General features: G+C 55.5%; 1 protein-coding gene across 2 annotated transcripts in view; it reads right to left on the bottom strand.

Moving 5' to 3' along the window:
- The window catches only part of LOC149433021 (acid-sensing ion channel 1C-like), a 49,637-nt gene that overhangs the window by 12,778 nt on the left and 21,494 nt on the right, over positions 1 to 15,365 (bottom strand). For both annotated transcript variants that reach the window (XM_089664743.1, XM_089664744.1), the window contains exons 2-3: positions 9,715 to 9,865; positions 1,578 to 1,705 (exon numbers count right to left, since the gene is read on the bottom strand). In XM_089664743.1, coding sequence (XP_089520869.1) covers positions 1,578 to 1,705; positions 9,715 to 9,865 — 279 coding nt within the window. The remainder of the gene's footprint in view (positions 1 to 1,577; positions 1,706 to 9,714; positions 9,866 to 15,365) is intronic.

The following is a 15,365-nucleotide window of genomic DNA, read 5'->3' as shown; positions in this document are numbered from 1 at the left end:
CGTGCCGGGCCGAGGGGGATCGGGGAGGGCGTGCCGGGCCGAGGGGGATCGGGGAGGGCGTGCCGGGCCGAGGGGGATCGGGGAGGGCGTGCCGGGCCGAGGGGGATCGGGGAGGGCGTGCCGGGCCGAGGGGGATCGGGGAGGGCGTGCCGGGCCGAGGGGGATCGGGGAGGGCGTGCCGGGCCGAGGGGGATCGGGGAGGGCGTGCCGGGCCGAGGGGGATGATGTGCCGGGTGAGGGGGATCGCGGAGGGCGTGCCGGGCCAGGGGCATCGGAGGGTGTGCCAGGGGATCGGGGAGGGCGTGCCGGGCGAGGGGGATCGGGGAGGGCATGCCAGGCGAGGGGGATCGGGGAGGGCATGCCAGGCGAGGGGGATGATGTGCCGGGTGAGGGGCATCGCGGAGGGTGTGCCAGGGGATCGGGGAGGGCGTGCCGGGCGAGGGGGATCGGGGAGGGCATGCCAGGCGAGGGGGATGATGTGCCGGGTGAGGGGGATCGCGGAGGGCGTGCCGGGCCAGGGGCATCGGAGGGTGTGCCAGGGGATCGGGGAGGGCGTGCCGGGCGAGGGGGATTGGGGAGGGCATGCCAGGCGAGGGGGATGATGTGCCGGGCGAGGGGCATCGCGGAGGGCGTGCCGGGCGAGGGGCATCGCGGAGGGCGTGCCGGGCGAGGGGCATCGCGGAGGGCGTGCCGGGCGAGGGGCATCGCGGGGGGCAGCGCAGGCATAGCTGGGGGGGGCAGGGGGGTACATATGTACCCGGGCGCCAAAATGAGGCTTACAATGGGGCGTATTTGCTGTGAGGCACACAAGGCGTTTGCCTAGGGTGGCACTTTATGGGGCGGCGCGGTACCGCCCCTCCTTCCAATGGAAGGGACTCTTAGTACCGGGGCGGGCAGCGGGCCGCTGTGTCTTACCTGGCTCCGTGTCCCAGTCCCACGATGATCCAGTCCAGGAGGCGCTGCTGGAGGAGGGGAGAGAGGTCCGCAGGTCCGGTGTCTTCTTTTCCCTGGACATAATGTGTGGGCCTTCTCATTGGGCGTCAAAACTGTAGCTCAGGAATGGCACACAGGCGGCCAATCACCTGTGAGGAGGCGGAGCTTGGAGAGGAGGAGCCAAGCGGCAGCCCGAAGATCGAGTGAGGGAGCGGCCGGAGCAAGTGAAGAAGACAGCTGACCGGTAAGTGTGCCTGTGGATGGGGGAGGGAAGGAGCCGAGGCTGGAGCAGGGGTCAGCAAGGTAAGTGTCATTGGTGTCGGTGGGAGGAATGGCGCCCCATCGGTGGTGTCACTGATGTGATTAAACGGGGAGGGGGGCTGGGGCGCCAATTCTATAGTTTGTCCCCGGGCACAAAATATCCTAGCTACGCCTCTGGGGTGATGGGGATCAGCGGTCATGTATGATGTGATGGGGATCAGCGGTCATGTATGATGTGATGGGGATCAGCGGTCATGTATGATGTGATGGGTGATGAGGACCATTGATCTCTCTAGCTGGATGTAGTGACACCGGACAGATTGGAGGATGGGGGGTGGGGGGGGGGGTGGGGTCACCATTTGGGGGGTATTCTTGCCGTGTACCTGCTGCTGTTGACAGGAGACAAATGTCTGGAATCCGGGGGCCATGCCGAAGCCCAGCTGGTCTATAAATGGCGGCTCATCCTGGCTATGGATCTGGACCTTCACTCCGGCCTCCAGAGGCGTCTCGGCTGGTCAGGAGGAATCACAAGTCTCACCAACAATTCCCATCAGCCTGACCCCAACGTTCACAGTCACCCCAATTCCAACCAGCCCGACCCCAACGTTCACCGTCACCCCAATTCCAACCAGCCCGACCCCAACGTTCACAGTCACCCCAATTCCAACCAGCCCGACCCCAACGTTCACCGTCACCCCAATTCCAACCAGCCCGACCCCAACGTTCACAGTCACCCCAATTTCAACCAGCCTGACCCCAACGTTCACCATCACCCCAATTCCAACCAGCCTGACCCCAATGTTCACCATCACCCCAATTCCAACCAGCCTGACCCCAACGTTCACCATCACCCCAATTCCAACCAGCCTGACCCCAACGTTCACCATCACCCCAATTCCCATCAGCCCGACCCCAACGTTCACCATCACCCCAATTCCAATCAGCCCGACCCCAACGTTCACCATCACCCCAATTCCAATCAGCCCGACCCCAACGTTCACCATCACCCCAATTCCAATCAGCCCGACCCCAACGTTCACCATCACCCCAATTCCAATCAGCCCGACCCCAACGTTCACCATCACCCCAATTCCAATCAGCCCGACCCCAACGTTCACCATCACCCCAATTCCAATCAGCCCGACCCCAACGTTCACCATCACCCCAATTCCAATCAGCCCGACCCCAACGTTCACCATCACCCCAATTCCAATCAGCCCGACCCCAACGTTCACCATCACCCCAATTCCAATCAGCCCGACCCCAACGTTCACCATCACCCCAATTCCAACCAGCCCGACCCCAACGTTCACCATCACCCCAATTCCAATCAGCCTGACCCCAACGTTCACAGTCACCCCAATTCCAATCAGCCCGACCAACGTTCACAGTCACCCCAATTCCAACCAGCCCGACCCCAACGTTCACCGTCACCCCAATTCCAACCAGCCCGACCCCAACGTTCACCATCACCCCAATTCCAACCAGCCTGACCCCAACGTTCACAGTCACCCCAATTCCAACCAGCCCGACCCCAACGTTCACCCTCACCCCAATTCCAACCAGCCTGACCCCAACGTTCACAGTCACCCCAATTCCAACCAGCCCGACCCCAACGTTCACCCTCACCCCAATTCAAATCAGCCCGACCCCAACATTCACAGTCACCCGAACACTACAATTCCAATCAGCCTGACCCCAACGTTCACCGTCACCCCAATTCCAATCAGCCCGACCCCAACGTTCACCGTCACCCCAATTCCAACCAGCCCGACCCCAACGTTCACCGTCACCCCAATTCCAACCAGCCTGACCCCAACGTTCACAGTCACCCCAACACTACAATTCCCATCAGCCTGACCCCAACCTTCACCATCACCCCAACGTTCACAGTCACCCCAACACTACAATTCCCATCAGCCCGACCCCAACGTTCACCGTCACCCCAATTCCAACCAGCCCGACCCCAACGTTCACCGTCACCCCAATTCCAACCAGCCCGACCCCAACGTTCACCGTCACCCCAATTCCAACCAGCCCGACCCCAACGTTCACCGTCACCCCAATTCCAATCAGCCCGACCCCAACGTTCACCGTCACCCCAATTCCAACCAGCCTGACCCCAAAGTTCACCATCACCCCAATTCCAATCAGCCTGACCCCAACGTTCACAGTCACCCCAACACTACAATTCCAACCAGCCTGACCCCAAAGTTCACCATCACCCCAATTCCAACCAGCCTGACCCCAACGTTCACCATCACCCCAATTCCAATCAGCCCGACCCCAACACTACAATTCCAATCAGCCCGACCCCAACGTTCACCATCACCCCAATTCCAATCAGCCCGACCCCAACGTTCACCATCACCCCAATTCCAATCAGCCCGACCCCAACGTTCACCATCACCCCAATTCCAATCAGCCCGACCCCAACGTTCACCATCACCCCAATTCCAATCAGCCCGACCCCAACGTTCACCATCACCCCAATTCCAATCAGCCCGACCAACGTTCACCGTCACCCCAATTCCAACCAGCCCGACCCCAACGTTCACCATCACCCCAATTCCAACCAGCCTGACCCCAACGTTCACAGTCACCCCAATTCCAACTAGCCCGACCCCAACGTTCACCCTCACCCCAATTCCAACCAGCCTGACCCCAACGTTCACAGTCACCCCAATTCCAACCAGCCCGACCCCAACGTTCACCCTCACCCCAATTCAAATCAGCCCGACCCCAACATTCACAGTCACCCGAACACTACAATTCCAATCAGCCTGACCCCAACGTTCACCGTCACCCCAATTCCAATCAGCCCGACCCCAACGTTCACCGTCACCCCAATTCCAACCAGCCCGACCCCAACGTTCACCGTCACCCCAATTCCAACCAGCCTGACCCCAACGTTCACAGTCACCCCAACACTACAATTCCCATCAGCCTGACCCCAACCTTCACCATCACCCCAACGTTCACAGTCACCCCAACACTACAATTCCCATCAGCCCGACCCCAACGTTCACCGTCACCCCAATTCCAACCAGCCCGACCCCAACGTTCACCGTCACCCCAATTCCAACCAGCCCGACCCCAACGTTCACCGTCACCCCAATTCCAACCAGCCCGACCCCAACGTTCACCGTCACCCCAATTCCAACCAGCCTGACCCCAAAGTTCACCATCACCCCAATTCCAATCAGCCTGACCCCAACGTTCACAGTCACCCCAACACTACAATTCCAACCAGCCTGACCCCAAAGTTCACCATCACCCCAATTCCAACCAGCCTGACCCCAACGTTCACCATCACCCCAATTCCAATCAGCCCGACCCCAACATTCACAGTCACCCCAACACTACAATTCCAATCAGCCCGACCCCAACGTTCACAGTCACCCCAATTCCAACCAACCTGACCCCAATGTTCACCGTCACCCCAATTCCAATCAGCCTGACCCCCAACATTCACAGTCACCCCAATTCCAACCAACCTGACCCCAACATTCACAGTCACCCCAATTCCAATCAGCCCGACCCCAACGTTCACCGTCACCCCAATTCCAACCAGCCCGACCCCAACGTTCACCGTCACCCCAATTCCAATCAGCCCGACCCCAACGTTCACCGTCACCCCAATTCCAACCAGCCTGACCCCAAAGTTCACCATCACCCCAATTCCAATAAGCCTGACCCCAACGTTCACCCTCACCCCAATTCAAATCAGCCCGACCCCAACATTCACAGTCACCCGAACACTACAATTCCCATCAGCCTGACCCCAACCTTCACCATCACCCCAACGTTCACAGTCACCCCAACACTACAATTCCCATCAGCCTGACCCCAACGTTCACCGTCACCCCAATTCCAACCAGCCCGACCCCAACATTCACCGTCACCCCAATTCCAACCAGCCCGACCCCAACGTTCACCGTCACCCCAATTCCAACCAGCCCGACCCCAACGTTCACCGTCACCCCAATTCCAACCAGCCCGACCCCAACGTTCACCGTCACCCCAATTCCAATTAGCCCGACCCCAACGTTCACCGTCACCCCAATTCCAACCAGCCTGACCCCAACGTTCACAGTCACCCCAACACTACAATTCCAACCAGCCTGACCCCAACGTTCACCATCACCCCAATTCCAACCAGCCTGACCCCAAAGTTCACCATCATCCCAATTCCAACCAGCCTGACCCCAACGTTCACCATCACCCCAATCCAATCAGCCTGACCCCAACATTCACAGTCACCCCAACACTACAATTCCAATCAGCCCGACCCCAACGTTCACAGTCACCCCAATTCCAACCAACCTGACCCCAATGTTCACCGTCACCCCAATTCCAATCAGCCTGACCCCCAACATTCACAGTCACCCCAACACTACAATTCCAATCAGCCCGACCCCAACGTTCACAGTCACCCCAATTCCAACCAACCTGACCCCAACATTCACAGTCACCCCAATTCCAATCAGCCCGACCCCAACGTTCACCGTCACCCCAACACTACAATTCCATAGAAAGTCAGAAGCTGCAAACTCCCCTTCCAGGCCCCTCCCTCTCTCTCTCTGCACAGGCCATGTACAGCACAGAGATGATGTCACCACTACTTTTACAAAGTAATATCTGGGTTTGTAAAGGCATTCGGTGCAAATAAAGTGGATTTTTATCCTTTGAGGTTTAGAACTTATAGAATTTCTGATTTTTTTTTTTTTAAATAACCCGGACATGAATATGAGAGCACAATCCAATCCCTTCCACCCTCTGCAGACACATGACCACACACAAGTAGAGATCACATGGACAGGTACAGTTGTGTTGGAAATACTAGCCGTCAGACATCACTAACCGGATCAATCACTGTTTTTGGTGGAAATGATATTTCTACATGGCAGATAATTTCCTAGCAGGTGTAGTAGAGTCATAGAAATCCAACAGACCCGACAGTCATGACATGCATGCTGCTGATTCTGTGTCATTGAATCACTCATTGAAAGGGGCGTGTTCACAATAATAGCCGTGTGGAGTTCTATTAGTGAGGTCATTCATTCTTTGATAAACAGGTGGCAATTATTGCCCTTATTTAAGGAAGGAAGGCAGCAAATGTTGGACATGCTGGTTACAGTGCATTTCTCTCTGAAATTCTGAGGAAAATGGGTGGTTCCAGACATTGTTCAGAAGAACAGCGTACCTTGATTAAATAGTTGATTGGAGAGGGGAAAACATATAAAGAAGTGCAGAAAATGATCGGCTGCTCAGCTAAAATGATGGCAAATGCTTTAAAATGGCAACCAAAACCTGAAAGACGCGGAAGAAAGGGAAAAACTACCATTGGAATGGATAGAAGAATAGCCAAAATGGGGCGGACTCAGCCAACAATCAGCTCCAGGAAGATGAAAGAAGGTGTGATGTTCCCTGTGAGGACTCAGCCAACAATCAGCTCCAGGAAGATGAAAGAAGGTGTGACGTTCCCTGTGAGGACTCAGCCAACAATCAGCTCCAGGAAGATGAAAGAAGGTGTGACGTTCCCTGTGAGGACTGTTACAATTAGAAGACGCCGATGTGAAGCCAAGCTATCCGCAAGAAGTCCCCGCAAAGTCCCACTGTTGGGAAAAAGACGTGTGCTGAAGAGGTTACAATCTGCCAAAGAGCACATTGACCGGCCTAAAGAGAAATGGGGCAACATTTTGTGGGCTGATGGAAGTAAGTTTGTTCTTTTTGGGTCTAGTGGGTGGAGACAGTTTGTCAGACGACCCCCAAACACTGAATTCAGGCCACAGTACACTGTGAAGACCGTGAAGCATGGTGGTGCAAGCATCATGATATGGGGATGTTTCTCATACTACGGTGTTGGGCCTATTTATCGCATACCAGGGATCATGGATCAGTTTGAATCCATCAGAATACTTGAAGAGGTCATGCTGCCTTATGCTGAAGAGGAAATGCCCTTGAAATGGGGGTTCCAACAAGACAACGACCCCAAACACACCAGTAAACGGGCAACATCTTGGTTCCAGACCAACAAGATGGACGTTATGGAGTGGCCAGCCCAATCCCCGGATCTTCATCCAATAGAAAACTTGTGGGGTGACATCAAAAAGGCCGTTTCTGAGGCCAAACCAAGAAATAGAGAAGAACTGTGGAATGTGGTCCAATCATCCTGGGCTGGAATACCTGATCACAGGGGCCAGAAGTTGGGGGACTCCATGCAACACAGATGTACAGCAGTTCTCAGAAACAGTGCGACTACAACCAAATATTCATGAAGTCATTCAAAGGAAAGCAAAATCTTCAAACATTTCTCAGTTTATATAGTGAATGTTGGAGTTTGGAAAGAAGAATACAAACACGGCCATTTTTTTGAACCGTCTAATATTCACTTTTCTTCCATTTTTTTAGAGGAACACAAATTTGATGTATTTTTCTTCATGTTGTGATTTGGAATAGAATGTGTCGTGTTCCCAATGCATTTGTGTGGATGGAAAGAAAAGGATTAGAAGGATTTGCAGCTTTAGTCACTTTTATCATCACACGGATATTATTTTCAACACAACTGTACATATTGGATCCAACCTCACCAGACACATGACCACACTGGACAATGACTTCCATGGACAGACACATAGCGGGGTCACCTCCAGCCTCTCCAGACACATAGCGGGGTCACCTCCAGCCTCTCCAGACACATAGCGGGGTCACCTCCAGCCTCTCCAGACACATAGCGGGGTCACCTCCAACCTCTCCAGACACATAGCGGGGTCACCTCCAACCTCTCCAGACACATAGCGGGGTCACCTCCAACCTCTCCAGACACATAGCGGGGTCACCTCCAACCTCTCCAGATACATAGCGGGGTCACCTCCAACCTCTCCAGACACATGACCACACTGGACAATGACTTCCATGGACAGACACATAGCGGGGTCACCTCCAACCTCACCAGACACATGACCACACTGGACAATGACTTCCATGGGCAGATACATAGTGGGGTCATCTCCAACCTCACCAGACACATAGCGAGGTCATCTCCAACCTCTCCAGACACATAGCGGGGTCATCTCCAACCTCTCCAGACACATAGCGGGGTCATCTCCAACCTCTCCAGACACATAGCGGGGTCATCTCCAACCTCTCCAGACACATAGCGGGGTCACCTCCAACCTCTCCAGACACATAGCGGGGTCACCTCCAACCTCTCCAGACACATAGCGGGGTCACCTCCAACCTCTCCAGACACATAGCGGGGTCACCTCCAACCTCTCCAGACACATAGCGGGGTCACCTCCAACCTCTCCAGACACATAGCGGGGTCACCTCCAACCTCTCCAGACACATAGCGGGGTCACCTCCAACCTCTCCAGACACATAGCGGGGTCACCTCCAACCTCTCCAGACACATAGCGGGGTCACCTCCAACCTCTCCAGACACATAGCGGGGTCACCTCCAACCTCTCCAGACACATAGCGGGGTCACCTCCAACCTCTCCAGACACATAGCGGGGTCACCTCCAACCACTCCAGACACATAGCGGGGTCATCTGCAACCTCTCCAGACACATAGCGGGGTCATCTGCAACCTCTCCAGACACATAGCGGGGTCATCTGCAACCTCTCCAGACACATAGCGGGGTCATCTGCAACCTCTCCAGACACATAGCGGGGTCATCTGCAACCTCTCCAGACACATAGCGGGGTCATCTGCAACCTCTCCAGACACATAGCGGGGTCATCTCCAACCTCTCCAGACACATAGCGGGGTCATCTGCAACCTCTCCAGACACATAGCGGGGTCATCTCCAACCTCTCCAGACACATAGCGGGGTCATCTCCAACCTCTCCAGACACATAGTGGGGTCATCTCCAACCTCTCCAGACACATAGTGGGGTCATCTCCAACCTCTCCAGACACATAGTGGGGTCATCTCCAACCTCTCCAGACACATAGTGGGGTCATCTCCAACCTCTCCAGACACATAGTGGGGTCATCTCCAACCTCTCCAGACACATAGTGGGGTCATCTTTAACCTCTCCAGACACATAGTGGGGTCATCTCCAACCTCTCCAGACACATAGTGGGGTCATCTCCAACCTCTCCAGACACATAGTGGGGTCATCTCCAACCTCTCCAGACACATAGTGGGGTCATCTTTAACCTCTCCAGACACATAGTGGGGTCATCTTTAACCTCTCCAGACACATAGTGGGGTCATCTGCAACCTCTCCAGACACATAGTGGGGTCATCTGCAACCTCTCCAGACACATAGTGGGGTCATCTCCAACCTCTCCAGACACATAGTGGGGTCATCTCCAACCTCTCCAGACACATGACCACACTGGACAATATCTTCCATGGACAGACACAAAATCAAGGGGGTCACCTCCAACCTCTCCACACACAATGACTTCCATTAACAGACACAAAGTGGGGTCACCTCCATCCTTTCCAGACATGTGATCACACTGGTTCAGGCCTTTTACTTGGAGGTTGATTGGCCACTTACCTGTCTCATCAAACACAGGTAGGTACTCGTCTTGCTGTATGTCCATCATCAGCTCCAGTCCATTCCCAGTTCCACCCTTAAGCGTGTTCAGCAGTTCAAAGCCTGGCTTCCCGGAATTAAACGTGTAGCACTTTCCATATCTTGTGAACACCTACACAGATACACATAAAGAACATGCGACGATCATGTGTCTTCTGCTGGACATAGCATCATGCATGACTACAGAGCAGGGAGAACCCAGACATTAAATCTTCATCAGCTGATCACTGTCCAGCCATCCCCAGGTGGTAGTAATGGTGATCAATGATTGGGTAATGAGGTAACACGTAGGAGAGGAGTCTGGGAGACCCTCATTGGCCCTGACCTTGCTGTAGATTGGAGGCCACCCTGGGTGGAGGACTCGGCAGGGATCAGGTGAGGAACCACTGGTCAACAACCCTGAGAAGACTTGTGGTTGTCATGACAAGCCTCAGACAGCCATTATCTCCACCATCAACTCCACATTCATCATTCACGTCAGAAAATAAACTTCATCTCCAATCTGACTCCGAAATTGTGAGATCTCCATAGAGGAGGCCTGAGCTTTGTCCTGTCATGTGATGGGAACACCCCACTAAACCACCCATCTCCCCAAAGCCCCCCACAATATCCTCACCCTCCGTCTTTCTAGACCCCCCCACCTACATCTCCTCATTCCCCACCCTCTACTTCTCCAGACCTCCCTACCCAACCCCCACCTCCCACATTACCTCCCCATTCCCTTCACCACCCTCTACTTCCTTAGACCCCCCTACCCAACCGACACCTCCCACATCTCCTCCCCATTCCCCACACCACCCTCTACTTCCTCAGACCCCCCTACCCAACCCCCACCTCCCACCTCTCCTCCCCATTCCCTTCACCACCCTCTACTTCCTCAGACCCCCCTACCCAACCCCCACCTCCCACCTCTCCTCCCCATTCCCTTCACCACCCTCTACTTCTCCAGACCCCCCTACCCAACCCCCACCTCCCACATCTCCTCCCCATTCCCCACACCACCCTCTACTTCCTCAGACCCCCCCTACCCAACCCCCACCTCTCCTCCCCATTCCCCACACCACCCTCTTTGGGTGGGGGGCCCATGGAACACAGCCCTCTTTGGAGAGGTGGGGAGACCCCTGTCTCAGCTCCCCATATCCCTCGTATGTGTAAGTCACCCTGTGCCTGTTAGGGGTACAGGGGGATCTGTCCTAATATTGGGGGGGGGGGGTTGTGGATTGTTTGGTGTCATGTGGTTGCATCCCATTGTTCTATTGTGTGTCTTGCTTGGGAGCAAACTATTATGGGATGTATGTGTTTGTGTATTGCCTTGGTGGGGGGTGTCTCCAGCAGCCCTCCCTCCTGATGGAACTGTCTGCTGGTGTGTCTCTTGTTACTAAATGTAGATTGCCCGCCCTGTGTCATTATGCGGGAGGGGGGATTGCCCCGCCCTGTGTCATTATGCAGAAGGGGGGATTGTCCCGCCCTGTGTCATTATGCAGGAGGGGGGATTGCCCCGCCCTGTGTCATTATGCAGAAGGGGGGATTGTCCCGCCCTGTGTCATTATGCAGAAGGGGGGATTGTCCCGCCCTGTGTCATTATGCAGAAGGGGGGATTGCCCCGCCCTGTGTCATTATGCAGAAGGGGGGATTGTCCCGCCCTGTGTCATTATGCAGGAGGGGGGATTGCCCCGCCCTGTGTCATTATGCAGAGAGGGGGATTGTCCCGCCCTGTGTCATTATGCGGGAGGGGGGATTGCCCCGCCCTGTGTCATTATGCAGGAGGGGGGATTGCCCCGCCCTGTGTCATTATGCGGGGAGGGGGGATTGCCCCGCCCTGTGTCATTATGCAGAGAGGGGGATTGTCCCGCCCTGTGTCATTATGCGGGAGGGGGGATTGCCCCGCCCTGTGTCATTATGCAGAAGGGGGGATTGTCCCACCCCGTGTCATTATGCAGGGAGGGGGGATTGTCTCCTGAGTGTATATATCTTGTATCTGTGTTCCAATAAACTAGTCTACTTCCTGGTTTTACTCCAAGATTGGTGTCGTCTCCTCCTGTATGGTCAGCGGTGGTGTCCGGGGATCTGTGTTCGGACAGGGAAGCGGGAGTCTAACAGAAGTAACCTAGTGCGGTCTGGGTCCGGTTCCGTTACATTGGTGCAGTCGGGGTCGGTTCCGTTACATTGGTGCAGTCTGGTCGGTTCCGTTACATTGGTGCAGTCTGGTCGGTTCCGTTACATTGGTGCAGTCGGGGTCGGTTCCGTTACATTGGTGCAGTCGGGGTCGGTTCCGTTACATTGGTGCAGTCTGGGTCGGTTCCGTTACATTGGTGCAGTCGGGGTCGGTTCCGTTACATTGGTGCAGTCTGGGTCGGTTCCGTTACATTGGTGCAGTCTGGGTCGGTTCCGTTACATTGGTGCAGTCGGGGTCGGTTCCGTTACATTGGTGCAGTCTGGGTCCGGTTCCGTTACATTGGTGCAGTCGGGGTCCGGTTCCGTTACATTGGTGCAGTCGCGGTCCGGTTCCGTTACATTGGTGCAGTCGGGGTCCGGTCCCGTTACATTGGTGCAGTCTGGGTCGGTTCCGTTACATTGGTGCAGTCGGGGTCCGGTTCCGTTACATTGGTGCAGTCTGGGTCGGTTCCGTTACATTGGTGCAGTCGGGGTCCGGTTCCGTTACATTGGTGCAGTCGGGTCGGTTCCGTTACATTGGTGCAGTCGGGGGTCGGTTCCGTTACATTGGTGCAGTCGGGGTCGGTTCCGTTACATTGGTGCAGTCTGGGTCGGTTCCGTTACATTGGTGCAGTCGGGGTCCGGTTCCGTTACATTGGTGCGTTCTGGGTCCGGTTCCGTTACATTGGTGCAGTCGGGGTCCGGTTCCGTTACATTGGTGCAGTCTGGTTCCGTTACATTGGTGCGGTCGGGGTCCGGTTCCGTTACATTGGTGCAGTCGGGGGTCGGTTCCGTTACATTGGTGCAGTCGGGGTCCGGTTCCGTTACATTGGTGCAGTCGGGGTCCGGTTCCGTTACATTGGTGGCAGCGGTGGGATTTTGCTTCCAAGCTGTGAACACGTCCAAACCACCACCGGGATCCAAGATCAGGAAAGGAGACGTCGGTCACCCCAGTGGAGATATGGACCTGACATCAGAGTTCCCGGAGCTGCTGCGGACCGTTCTTGCACCATACCCCAGGACTGTGTCTACAGATCAGTACCTGGAGCTCAGGCAGTGGATTTGGGAGGTGCTTTGGAGAGGAGCCCTCCAGGCTGCTGGTATGGACAAGGACAAGTACTATCCAACCCCAGGGGAACGGGCCAGGGACCATCGGAAGTTACGGATGCCATTCCTGGGAGAGCGACCCCAGGAGCAATGGGTGACTGAGTTGGACAGGCTGGTCCAGCAGGAGATAGAGCTGGACAACCGATATTGGGCTCTGCAATGGTATGCAGAGCAGGAATATTTCGGGGTGACAACAGAATGCTCTCCGGAGGGACATGACTTTGGTGGTCCTGGATTGCTGTGGGAGAGCCTTACAGATCATTTTGTGTTTGGTGATGAAGGAGAACCTACCCTGGAGGACCTGCGAGAAGACAGAGAGGCTATGATTGGTCTCACAGGGGTCTCAGAGCTTGAACCAGATCTGGAATACCTGCCGATGAAAGAACTGCATCTGGAAAGGGCATACAGGCAACTGCTAAGACATGTTCAGCAGCATGCCCAAGAATCGGCAGTGGAAATTCCAGAGATTGCCGTCCCCAAACCTGAAGAGCTGACAAAAGGGCAGAGCTCTGCTAGCCTCCGCCCAGCACTGGTAACATCTTCTGGGTTCCACAGACAGGAGATGGTGAACCCCGATCCCCAGACACCAGTTCCAGAGACTGGGGATCTGATAGACTTCTCTGCTGAGGAGGAACCAGCCGGTGAGCCTCCAGCAGAAGAGCTGGCCTCAGGGCATGGCGTGGTTGACCTCTGCCCACAACAATCAGCACCGCAGGAGCTACAGGAAGAGGATGCAATCGGCACCTCACAACGGCAGCTTGAGCTGATCCATGGATGGGACTTCGGTCTCCACTGACACAACCCCAGAAAAGGGTCCGGCATTGGGACAGGAGGAGGTCAGCTGTACTTTGCAAACACTGGGGGGTGTCCATCAAGTCAAAGTGGAGGAGACTACAGCCACCACCTGGATACCCCAGGGATGCTGTGCAGTCGGCCCAGATCGCCCACCGCATGATGGAGCCGGCCCAGATCCCCCGCCGCATGATGGAGCCGGCCCAGATCCCCCACAGCATGATGGAGCCGGCCCAGCCACTCTGTCTTCTCTCCAGTGGCTGAGAGGACTTCAGGGAGAAGGACCAGTCCGTACTTCTCCCCAGCGGCGGGTATGTTCTGCGGGAGGGGCAGAGGTTGGCTGGGTGAGGAATGCTTTGTGGGGGACCATTTATTTGGGGTCCTGTGTGGGTGCCGGCATTGGGGGACTGGAAGTGCAGACTAACTTCAGAGTCCATCCTTCTGGGGTCTCCTCCTGCGTTAGTCTCCTGCTGAAAGGGGAGATATGTGACGGGAGTGACTTTGGGTGGGGGGCCCATGGAACACAGCTCACTTTGGGTGGGGGGCCCATGGAACACAGCTCACTTTGGGTGGGGGGCCCATGGAACACAGCTCACTTTGGGTGGGGGGCCCATAGAACACAGCCCCCTTTGGAGAGGTGGGGAGACCCCTGTCTCAGCTCCCCATATCCCCCTTATGTGTAAGTCCCCCTGTGCCTGTCAGGGGTACAGGGTGATCTGTCCTAATATTGGGGGGGGGGGTGTGGATTGTTTGGTGTCATGTGGTGCATCCCATTGTTCTATTGTGTGTCTTGCTGTATGTGTTTGTGTGTATTGGCTTGGTGGGGGGGGGGGGGAGGTCTCCAGCAGCCCTCCCTCCTGATGGGACTGTCTATTGGTGTTTCTCTTGTTACTAAATGTAGGTTGCCCCGCCCTGTGTCATTATGCAGGGAGGGGAGATTGCCCCGCCCGGTTTCATTATGCAGGGAGGGGGGATTGCCCCGCCCTGTGTCTGTCAGGGCTCCTGGGTATGACCAGAGGTGTGTGACTGACGCAGGGAAACGCAGGCTTCAGATATGTGATAAACAATATAATTTATTAACACTAACAATACAAACATAAACGCAGTGCAAACCAACCAACCAACCACAGATGACAGTACATACAGTGCAAACCAACCAACCACAGATGACAGTACATACAGTGCAAGCGTCGTCAGGCAGGCCGGGTCAATATCGTGCGGGCAGCGTGGTACAGGGGGAGTAAGCGGAGAATAGTCAGGTCACGAGCCGGGTACAGCAACTAACAGGCAGGTAGGTACAGGGGGTCAGGCAGAGAATGGTCGGGGTCACAAGCCAGGGATCAGAACAGGAGAAGTCAGCGGAGGTCAGAATCAAGCCGGGTCAGCAACAAGACAGGGACAGGAACAGGAACAGGAGCAGGAGCAGGATGCAGGAACAAGATACAGGGCCCAGGAAAAACACACACCAAGGCAGAGTCTGCAGGTCTGAATGTCCCTTAAATACACCAGTATAATTAGTTCCAGGTGTTTGATTGGCTGCAAGGTTGAGTCTCTGATTG

This window comes from Staurois parvus, unplaced genomic scaffold (assembly GCF_062004578.1).
Source record: "Staurois parvus isolate SC_StPar_1 unplaced genomic scaffold, SC_StPar_1.0 ptg002020l, whole genome shotgun sequence".
NCBI classification, from domain to species: domain Eukaryota; kingdom Metazoa; phylum Chordata; class Amphibia; order Anura; family Ranidae; genus Staurois; species Staurois parvus.
Note: the sequence above shows the minus strand (reverse complement) of the source record. Positions and strands in the feature narration are given on the sequence as shown.